At 48.2% G+C, this 11,377-nt stretch overlaps 1 protein-coding gene across 6 annotated transcripts; it reads left to right on the forward strand.

Annotated features, from left to right (window-relative positions):
- Positions 1-101: 101 nt before the first annotated feature.
- Positions 102-9,955, forward strand: LOC111161136 (ADP-ribose/CDP-alcohol diphosphatase, manganese dependent). Of its 6 annotated transcripts, none has more exons than XM_022524647.1 (5): positions 404-618; positions 791-1,066; positions 4,326-4,943; positions 5,829-5,945; positions 9,276-9,948. In XM_022524647.1, exons 2-5 carry the CDS (start codon positions 955-957, stop codon positions 9,578-9,580), a joined length of 1,152 nt encoding a protein of 383 aa, XP_022380355.1. In that variant the 5' UTR covers positions 404-618; positions 791-954; the 3' UTR covers positions 9,581-9,948. The 6 variants fall into 6 exon arrangements, with proteins under 6 accessions (XP_022380360.1, XP_022380355.1, XP_022380356.1 ...); XM_022524648.1 differs by having other exon boundaries at positions 404-605; XM_022524652.1 differs by lacking the exons at positions 404-618; positions 791-1,066 and adding an exon at positions 102-148.
- The last annotated feature ends 1,422 nt before the right edge of the window (positions 9,956-11,377 follow it).

Below are 11,377 nucleotides of genomic sequence, written 5' to 3' on the forward strand. Positions count from 1 at the left end.
CCCGCCCCCCCGGGCCCGCCCCCCGACTTCCGGCGCCGTTCCCACTTCCTCCGGAAGTCGCCGGGGACCGCTCTCTGCACTCCACTCGTTGGTGGAGAGGTCGCCCAGCCGGTAGCCAGCGAGCCCAGGGCTGTGGAGCCGACGCGCGGTAGGTGGTTCCTCGCGGCTGGAGGCGGGCCCAGTCAGGGCTGGGCGGGGGCTTCGCGGCGCCGGCTGGCAGGCGGGCGGCGCGGGTGGGCGCGGGAGGCACCCGCGGGAGAGCCGCCCTCCCCCACCCCGCTCCCAGTCCCCACCCGCGTCGCCCCGCGGTCCGCCCGGAGCCGCAGGGCGCGAACCCCGCTGCCTCCCTCCCGGGGTGCAGACGGGCCCGTTGCAATTGACGCAGTCTCGGGCCGTTCGGGACTCGCTCGCCGGGTTCATTAGAGGGGCTGGGGCGGTGAGCGCCGGGCCCTTCCAGCCGTTCCCGCGTCGCGCTGTCACCTCGCCGGGAGCAGCAGCGCCCACGAACTTGCCGGTCCTGCGCCGTGTCCCCTCCCCAAGTCTCTCGGCTGGGCTGCCGCGTCCTAGGACGCTCTTGCTGGCTCCCCTCCGCGCTGCGGTTTCAGGTGTGGGGATGAGGTACAGTTTGCACGCGCATCCTCTATGCCTGTGTTTTCCTCCCCGTCTCTGCACCCTAAACGTCTCCCCTGCCCACCTCCGCGCTGTACTGGCAAGCAGCAGAAAAAGGGCGATGGCGGGGCGGGGGGGGTGGGGAGGAGAAGAGCCTTCAAATTCTCTTCCTTAACTTCAGATTCCGCTCCTGCGTGGCTCGGTAGGATCAGGGAGCTTCCCGTGAGCAGAAGCAGCTCGCGTCCCGGTGCTTGTGGGACTGGATCCCGTTGTGCTGTGACTTGACATAACTGGCCAGGGAAGTGTGCCCCTGCCCAACAGTCGAGCTGGACTCTGCTGATACCCATGTTTCTTCCTTCTCGAGTTGAGCTGGAATTTTCTGGAAGTTCTGCTCCAAGTACATGGTGCACTTCACATCGTTCTCAAACGAATTTTTCTGTCCTGAGGTTACCCGTGGGTGAGATTTTTTTTTTTTTTTTAATAGTATCTGTGTATTTCTTTGCCCTGGGAGAAGATTTCCCTCAAATTGCCAGAAAGACGCAAAAAATGCCTTACCCGTTCAGGCAATGGGCATATGCAGTTTTTGACCACCTTTGTCAGTGCTCCGCTGGATGTTAATGATGCCAGTCATATAAATTAAATACGGTGTTGTTTTTAGCTGGTCTGTTAAGTTTCATTTGCCAAAGTGATTCTTTTACCGGCTTTTACCAGCTTTATCCTTCATTTGTTTACCTCATCCTTGCTTCCTATCTTTCTCTTAACAGTTGGCAGTATCAGTTTGCACTTCTATATTAAAAAATAATTTCTTTATTTCATAAAACTGTATATTCCCTGTCCTTAGCCTTATTTTTAAAAGCCATATGTCTTTGACATTACAGATCTATTTTCTACCCCAAAACACATTACTGTTTTGAAGTGTACGGCCTTTGCTGCTTCTCGGCACATTGCTTAATTTTCTTTAAAAGGTCGGCATGTCTTCATTTACCCCTGAGTTTCTCTAAATTGAACAGTGTTCCAGTGGAAAGTGTATCTGATGAGACTTCTTGCATAACACAACAGGAATCTTAGAGCCAATTCAGTTTGGCTTGACTCAGAAGAGAGTGAGTTTATTTATTGATTGATTTATGATTTTACTTATTTGAGAGAGGGAGAGCGTGTAGGAGCACGAGGTGGGGTGGTCAGGGAGAGAGGGAGAGAGAATCCCAAGCAGACTCTGCTGAGCGCTGAGCCCAATTCGAGGCTCGATCTCATGACCCTGAGATGATGAGTTGAACAGAAACCAAGAGTGGGATGCCTAACCGACTGAGCCACCCGGCGCCCCAGAGGAGAATTTAATGGCCGATAGAACCGAATGACTGAGAGCAGTTCTAGCAGAGACAGATGGATGGATCCAGGTGTTCAAGTCATGTTTCCAGGACCTGACTTCTTTGCATCATTCAAATATGCTTCCTTCCAGGTTGGGTTTCTTCTCAGGTGACCTTCCCCAGCGGCTCTGGCCTTTGTCTTCAGCATCGCACGAGTCGTTGCAGCAAAAGTCCCTGAGCTGTTGCTCACTGTCTCCGGTGTGGGTCCTATGCTTACCCCCAACTGACCAGAGAGAAACTGGGTGCTTATGGGCCCGGCTTGGCTCACATGTGTGCCCTTTTGGCAGCCAGGGGGTGAAGGTCACAGCAGATACACTGAGATGTGCAGATGCCTGGAGAGGCCAGAGGTGCTGTTACCAGAAGAACAGGAAATGAATACTGGCTAGGCAGGCACAAATAATAGCTTCTCCTAGAAGATTAAATTAATTGGGACTAAAAGCTCCCCTTAGGAGATCCACAGTATGGATTATCACCTTAAAGCCATGAGTTCACAGACGAAAGCAAGCTCATTTGGCAAAGGATAAAAGCCTCCCCAGAAACTGTTTTCTCTTAAGCTTGGTAATAATGTTCCAGTGATACATGTACCCGATTATCTTCTGGTTGGACTCTCCTATTAATTGTACTTTGAATCACAAACTTTTGAAACCTAGTAAGACTACAAGTTTTCATCTAACTTAGATGAGTCTTAGGTTTACTGAATCTTGAGTTCTCCACGTTTCGGATCAGATGATCTCAGCCACTCTGCAGACATATTAGCTGGCATGATAGATACTGGGTTTTCAGACGGGCACTGCAGGATGAAACGAGCAAATGGGGAAAAAAAAAGTGTCAGAACACCAAGCCATTTTTCAGGATTTCCAGCCTTTTTCTAATGCTGCTTTATTCCTGTGCTAGGGCTAGTAATACCCAACCTGGTTAAGGAAGAAAGGAAAGTCGCCGAAGCTCCTAGTTGGGTGGATCCCTGGTGACAACCGTTTCGGAATGAAAAGAAGCCTCTCGTTCTCAAGGAGGTCATACTGCCATCTGGCCCTCTTGCCGGCTGTGGAGTTGTCACCTCTGCCTAGGACAGTGATGCTCTGTCAGCAGGCATTTCACGTATCTGTGGATGATTGAAGAGAACTCGGGAGCTGTAGTGGGCTACTGGAGACCAGGAGTTCAGGAAGTAATTTTAGAAATGCCACATGAAGCTGTTTCAGAAACAGCAAGGGTTTAATATGCTTCCATCCCACAACACAGTGTAGTACTCTAGATTTTGTAAGAATAGTTGATCGTTTAGGATCATGGTTTTTAGTTTATTTTTAAATATTTTATTTGAGAGAGAGAACAAGCAGGGGAAGGGGCAGAGGGAGAGGGAGAAGCAGACTCCCTGCTGAGCAGGGAGCCTGGCATGGGACTTGATCCCAGGACCCTGGGATCATGATGTGAGCGAAAGGCAGACGCTTAACCAACTGAGCCACCCAGGCGCCCCGGTTTTTATTTTTAGTCTTTAGTGTTCTTAGCTCTTTTGAGGCATTAGAAATGATTATAAATTTAGATTGTAAACAGTCTAGTAAAATAATAGCTTTTCAGGTCCAAATCCCTTGTTCTTGGCTAGTGTGGCAGATCACGGGGGAGAAGAAAAGATGATGTATTTTCCATTTTGGTTGTGGGGACAGGGTAGTTAACATTCAGGTTAAAAAATGCTGGTTCAGGTGGGAATCTAACAACCGAAGAGCCAGGAACTATTTGTCAGAAATGAAGATAGTCATGTCAATATTTTAGTTTTTGTTTGTTTAAAATTATTCCCCTCCTTTTTCATTTCCTCCCCCTGTTATCCCAGATATAAAATATAAGCAAGTTCTTTCAAGTGACCTACTTACCAAAGAAAACAAAAGATCCAGCCTGAAATAATCTGTAGCAGGAATCTAATGTATAAAGTACAGTGAATGAGTATAATACATAACTTTCTATAAAAAGAATCCTGAAGTTTTGATAGAATTGTTTTGGTATTTGTGGAAGAAAGTACTCTGTGTGTGTGTGTATGTGTAAAAAACTCGTGCATATTTTTTGAATATTACAAGTTCTACCAGATGTGAATTTGGCTTCCCTGGATTTAGAATGCCTGTTCATTAACAGGATAATACCCTTTTGTAAATTAGTCTTCTGAAGAATAGAGGTTATTTCACAGAAGAGAAAATGAACGTTTTCAAAGACTTGGGACTTTGGCCATAGGGCAATTAGATTTTAAGGCCCATGTGCTCTTCTCTCAACCACGCTACCTGGTGGATTAACTGTTAATACTTTACCATCCTCTTCAGCCCATTTAGAAAAGTAAGATGTTTATAGTGTAATTATGTTCTCTATTTTGTTTAGAAACCCGTTTGGAGGTTATGGACGATAAGCCCAAGCCTGGAACCCTGAGTGAGAATTCGGAAGTTCTCTTCTCCTTTGGAGTGATAGCAGATATCCAATACGCTGATTTAGAAGATGGCTATAACTTCCAAGGAAACAGACGGAGATACTACAGACACAGTCTGCTTCACCTACGGGGTGCTATCGAACACTGGAATACGGAGGGCCGCCCGCCCCGCTGTGTGCTTCAGCTGGGAGATATCATTGACGGATATAACGCGCAATACAAAGTGTCCGAAAAGTCGCTCGAACTTGTTATGAACACCTTCCAGATGCTCAAAGTCCCCGTTCATCACACGTGGGGGAACCACGAATTCTATAACTTCAGCAGAAACTACCTAACAAATTCTAAACTTAACACAAAGTTTCTGGAAGACCAGATTGTGCATGATCCCAAGACTGTGCCTTCGGAGGATTACTATGCTTATCACTTCGTCCCGTTCCCCCAGTTCCGGTTCATTTTACTGGATGCTTACGACCTGAGCGTCTTAGGCGTGGATCAGTCCTCTCCAAAATACCAGCAGTGTCTGAAGATACTGAGGGAGCACAATCCAAACTCGGAGTTGAATAGTCCGCAAGGTGAATTATTCCTTTGAGCTGAGAGTCTAATACATTGTCTTTCCATTCTTCAGCTACTTTTTATTCAGCAGGAAGATGGATGATTAAGGTAAAAGCATATTGTCGCTGTTGTTCAGGGTCAGGATTTCTCACAGGCCTCATGGCACATGGATTGGTTGCCGTCAGTTCAAGATCCATTTATTTAACGGGCATCTGAATGCCTCTTTTGGGCAGGCCCTTTACAAAGGGGCTGGCTCTCCAGAGCCAGAGCAAGGCTGACAGCGTCACCTTTGTTTTTCTTTTAATGGAAGGAGCAGGGAAAGCAAGAGAAGTAGGCAGGCAAGACAGACCGTAAATGAAACCAATAGAATTACGTCCACAGTAATCAATGCTACCAGGAAAATGATGTGTAACGTTAAAGTAAAAGACTCAGGGTAGTGTTTTAGCTTAGCTGGTCAGAGGTGGCCTCCCCCAGGGAGAAAAACATTTAAGCAGAAACCTAAATGATTAGGAGGAGTCATCCTTGGGATGTACGGGGCGGATGGAATGTTCAGGACAGAGGTGGGGCAGATGGAAAGGTGCTGAGTAGAGTGACACGTCAGCATCATGAAAGGGCTCAGGAAAAGGCCAGCGAGGCGCAGGGTGACTTGTGAGGCCCTGTGGACACAGCCAGGAAGCCTGCGTTTTGTTCTCAGTGTAACGCGGAGCTAGTGGGGTAAGCAGGGGAGTGGGATAGGGCCATTTATCTGTCTGTTGCTCTGAATTCTTGTGGTTTCCTATTTTAAGTCAAGTGCTGCCACACATTCCTACAGGAAAGTGCAGGTGTGCCCCTGTTAGCCAAGTGTGCGTGCCCAGAGGAGGAAAAAGTGGACATCTGCTGGGTCTGACGTGCTGCATTCATTTCAGGACTTTCTGAGCCCCAGTTTGTCCAGTTTAATGGAGGATTCAGCCAAGACCAGCTGAACTGGTTGAATGAAGTTCTCACATTCTCTGACACAAACCAGGAAAAGGTGGTGATTGTGAGTAAGTATTTGAATTACTTGATCATGCCAGCCTTTTAGAGAACGGAAAAGTGAGGTCCGAAAGTTTACTAATGATACTTATGTCGTGATGTCCTTCTGCTGTCAAATGAATGCTTACCTTTCTTTACTGAGAACCTGAGTATAAGAGTGACATTTACAGCTGAGTCAGGAAAGAACCGTAAAATAGAAAAAAAGCATCTTGCCATGTATTAGTGCCTGTGCATTGGCCTTTTAGGTTTCTGAGTAGAATTTCAGCATATGGAATCGTTTCATGTCATACAGTTGACCCTGGAACAGTGGGGGAGGTTAGGGGTGCTCCCCCCCCGACCCCCACACAGTCGAAAATCCACGTACAACTTTTGACTCTCTAGTAACTTAACTCCAAATGGTATACTGCTACCTTACGGATAACAGTTGATTGATGCATATTTTGATGTTATGTGTATTATATGCTGTCTTCTTACAATAAATAAGCTCAAGCAAAGAAAATGTCTTAAGAAAATCATAAGGAAGAGAAAACACATTCACCGTATTTTCTGTGTTTTCTATAAAAATGTGTGGATAAGTGGACCCACATGACTCCAACCTCGTTCATGGGTCAGGTGTGATACATGAGTGAGCAGTTCAGGCCAGACCCCATACCCGGCCTCAGCCTCAGGAGACATGCTGTTCAGTGTGGTGGCCGCCAGCTGGGGGCCTCTGCTGTCTAGTTAGAAGCGACGCTGGTCACGGGACCCGTGTTAGAGACTCACCTGGCAGTGAGAACTTCAGTTCTAGACTCTCTGCCACGTGTTTGCGAGGAAATGAGATTGCTGTTATTTCCACCTAGAATCGTCTTTTGCAGATGCGCCGTCATCACAGGTCGTTAGGACTCTGGAGGTGCTTAACATTCACTCAGCTGCAGGTGTGCATGCACACGTGTGTGCGTGTGTGCACGCACATGGGGCACTGAATTTGGATTTGCAGCGTAGCTGGTGTACTCACTTTGGGCACTGAGTGTAGAGCCTTGCTTTAGAACTGATGTGGCTGAACAGCACAGAAGACCGTGCTCAGGGTCCCGAGGATGGGAGGCCCTCCTGTGCACACTTGTTTCTGTGAGCTGGGTGAGCCTGGGCAAATGTGGAGCCTACAAACCGTGGTTTTTCTCTGGATGGCTCAAATGGAATTACGAACGTGAAAATCCCTTGAAAATGACAAGCTCTTCTGATAGTTGATCTAAAAGTATGCTTCCATAAATCCTTGTGAGTCTTTCCCTGACGTGAGGCAAACAGGTAGATGGGAGTAGGAGTGTGTGTGCTGCCGTGGGACTTTGAAGTGTCCTCCCAGGCTTGGAGAGTACGGGACGCCCAGCAGGTGTTGGTGCGATGTGACCCTCTTGCAGTCTACCGTAGGTGGTCTGAAACCAGGACACTTCTCGACCTGTCTCTGCTGTTTGGCTTCCCGCTGCCAGGCTGTGCCTGTCACCTCAGAGGATGCTAGAGCTGAGAGGGACTACAGGTCATACCATCAACCCATTCAGTTCAGAGATCGGGAGACTGAGAAATTAAACGACCTAGTAGTGTCACAGCGCATGGTTTTGGCTGAGACTTGAGTCCCTCCCATCTCATTTCCTACCCTGTCCTATATTCCCCCGTCTCCTCTTCCATCTGCGCCCCTGTCTACATTAGCCACCACTTAAATTCCTCTTTCACTATAAGCTCAGAACCTGGATGAACAAATCTTTGACAACTGGGTGCGTCATGTTATCTGTAGCAAAGTTTTAAATGTCTGATAGCAATTTTCTTTCATTTTACTTTGCTCTTTGACTTTGCATTTTGGCGACTGAGAGGTCATTTTGCCCTCACCTCTGGGGTTTTGGCCATGCAGTTGGAAGGCTTGCACGCTCTTCGCTGACATACGGGGTGCTGCCTCAGGAGCGGGTGCGCGGTGGGGAGTTCAGGGGTTTGGCCATGGAAAGGTTAAGTTTCAGACGCCTGTCAGGCATCCGTGCAGATGCTGAGAAAGCAGTTTGGATGTTGGGTCTGAAATTGAGTGGGAGTCTGGGCTGGGTATAAACATGTGGGAGTGGGAAGAATCCTGGAGACATTCGAGACTTCACTAGATCACCAATCACTTTACTAGATTTGAGAAATTACTAGATCACCAGGCCTTTAGGGGTTAGTAGGGAAGCGGAGCCCAAGGTCCAAGCATTCAGGCACTTCCAGTAGGAAGTGGAGAGACATAGAGACCATGGAGGGGAATGAGAACTCATGGCCATTGAGGCTGGAGGAAGACGTGGGCGACTAGTGGTGTCCCGGCAGCCCAGTGTTTCAAGGAGTGGGGGCGGGAGGGAGCAGTCACTGTGTCAGAGGAGTCCAGTGTGACCTTTTGATCTGGAGAGTCACGGGCCCTTTTGAACTCTGAGCCATCATCACGGCTTCAAGAGTGGTCGTGGTGTGCGTGTGTGTGTGCGTGCGTGCTTGTGCATACTAGTAAGTTCTTCTGATGCCTTTGACTCTTTAGGGATCTGCTAACACCCTCCTTTGTAACTTGTATTACAAACTGATACAAAACAGTAAAAATACTCATAAGTAAAATTCAGAATAAACTTCGGTAACAAATAAATAGTACCAAAATAGGAAAGTGATTTCAGGGCAAGAAGCAAAGCTGAGGGAGGGAGCTTTGTGCCTGCGCTCCACAGTGAGACGTGATGTGACCTCCTGTGTGTCTTGGCGTCAGGAATTCGAAATCCTCTTCGTTCTACTTCCACATATGTCCTGTGGGACTGAGTATAAAACCTCCCTGCTCTACCTCGTTGTTCTCATCGTTCTCATCTGTAAAATGGCTCCGGCTCCTGAGACCTCATGGAGGTGTTTGAATCCGTTTTAAAGCACTGAGGGTCTAAATGACCTATAACCCATGACCCACCTCCAAACTGTTCTTAAATTTAGGGGTATCTCTTTCTGCGTACCTAGCACTCATGTTTAAGAGACTCATGTTAAGAGACTCCAGCATGGTATCTGCCTGGCTCCTGGCCGCCCTTGCTCGCCATTGTGCACAGGATGCCCTCAGTTTTTCTCGATGTTTGTGACTCTTCGGATGTTTTAGGCCGTAGGGATCTCAGGGATTCTGCCTGGACAGTGGCCTCTCCCCATGGACGTGGACTGCCTCCCTCTTCCGTTTGCTGCAGAGATGTGGCTGGAGATGATCTAGTTCTTCTCTCTGATCTATTTGAAATAAGTAGCAATATCCCCCTTTTTTTTTTTCCCTAAGTACTAGTTTTTAGCCATTGATTTTGATGAAAGAGACATTTCCTCATTGGCTCATAACTCTTCTTCTCTTTAACTAACAGGCCATCTTCCCATTTACCCAGAGGCCTCCGACAGTGTGTGCCTGGCCTGGAATTACAGAGACGCCCTGGCGGTCATTTGGTCTCACAAGTGTGTGGTGTGTTTCTTCGCCGGTCACACTCACGACGGTGGCTACTCTGAGGACCCCTTCGGTGTGCACCACATCAATCTAGAAGGGGTTATTGAAACGGCTCCGGACAGCCAGGCTTTCGGCACTGTTTATGTCTATCCTGACAAAATGGTGCTGAAAGGTAGAGGCAGAGTTCCAGACAGAATTATGAATTATAAGCGGGAAATCCAGCTTTAGTCTGATTTATCTTGTTCACGGCTGTAGAGGGAGAGTGGTGGCTGAGCGCTGTGTTTTTGTCTCTCCTTCCCCTCCCGAGGTCCTCAGGCTGATTGTGTAGTGTTCTATTTGCATAACAAAATGTATTTATGGCCTCAGTGTGTGCTAGCTCCTGAGATATTCTGAAATGTCACTTCTGGGTAATCTATCCAGCACCGAGGATTGGAAACAGAATGAATGAAAGCCGCCTGAGTCATCCAGGGAGGAGAGGGGGGTGGCGTACTTCTCAAAACTGACTTCATTTAGCCTTATCTGAAATTTTTTTACTTTTTACAAGGAGGATGTATCCATGTATTAACATGTAACTTAAAATTCGTAATAAAAAAATAAAACCAGCTCAGGTAAGCTTTCTCTATGTATCCTGCCGTGTGAATGAACTTTGGACGTTTTTTGCTCCGAATACCTGTCATGTTTGTTTGTACATTTGTCGGCTTATATCCTGTTGTGTAAACCACAGAGAAGTTCTTTCACAGGTGAACGTGTGGTCTCCCGCGTGAGGCCATGAGAAGGGCCTCCCGAGAAGTCACGTGGTGGCCTTGTGATTCTAAGCAAAGCAGGACCAAGGGCCGGTGCGGCTGTGTGCCTGCCGGTGTGTGGTCCGTTTGGGCAGCAGCTAGAGACAACAGGGGTAAATGAATTTACTCTTGACTCCCTTTTTAAACAAATGGGGCACGTTAACTGGGTAGTCCTATGTGCTAAGGCTTATCTGTGGCAACACTTACTAGATAGCAAAGGGACTTTTGGAATGTAGAGAAGGTTTGATTCAGGGCCTAAAAACATCAGGAGAGGTGAAAGCAGTACTAGTCAGCGTCCGGTGCCTGCCGAGTGCCCAGGCCCTGGGGGAACAGAGGTGTGTTCGTGTTCTCTGGCTGCTGTGGCAAATGACCACCACTTTGGTATTTTCAGACAGCCCGTACATGCTCTCTTACAATTCTGGAAGCCAGAAGTCTGAACGGTTTTCCCTGGGCTGAGCTCAAGGTGTGGTCCCCCCTTCAGGGCCTCCATGGCAGAATCTGCTTCCTAGCCGGCTTCCTGCATTCCATTCCTGGCCCAAGGGCCCTTCCTCCATCTTCAGACCAGCAAGGCAGCCTCTTTAAACTTCCGTCTGTGTCCGCCTGCGTTTTATCAGAACAGTTGTGATTACCTCCAGGCTCATCTCCCCATCTCAAGATCTTTAACTTTATTGTATCTGCAAAGTCTGTTTTGTGATGCAAGTAACGGTCCTGGTTCTGGGGACCAGGGCCTGGATATCCTTGAGGGTCGTGATTCCGCCCACCAGAGAGGCGACTGTCACGTGCTCCCTGCAGTCACCGACCTTACTATCCATAGATCCCAAATGTGTAAAGAAGGGTCTGGAATGTGGAGGGGGTGGTGGGGGAGTTTAAGTTTAACGGGATTGATCATGACTTGAAGGAGGAGGAAAATGGTTTCGTCAGGTGGGCAGAATAGTGTGAGCGGAGGTTAAAGGGCATGTGAATTTAGGGGTGACAGCTAACTCTGAAGAATCACGGAAAGGGGCCTGCGGTTGTGGCGAGAAGCAGGCCTGTGTGGTAAAGAGCCTTGAATGATGAGCCCACAGTTAGGACTGGGCTTGTCAGACAGCAAGGAGCCATCGTTTCTGCGGGCGAAGCTGTGATTAGATCTGTGTCGCAGGCCCAGCAGCCGATAAGGAGAGGCTGACGGAGAGGAGTGCCAGAGGGAAGAAGAGAGACTGGTGGCAAGGCAGAGGCGTGGATAAATAACAGAGACCTCGAGGTT

This window comes from Enhydra lutris, unplaced genomic scaffold (genome assembly GCF_002288905.1).
Source record: "Enhydra lutris kenyoni isolate GAN:26980312 unplaced genomic scaffold, ASM228890v2 scaffoldscaffold82, whole genome shotgun sequence".
Classification (NCBI taxonomy): domain Eukaryota; kingdom Metazoa; phylum Chordata; class Mammalia; order Carnivora; family Mustelidae; genus Enhydra; species Enhydra lutris.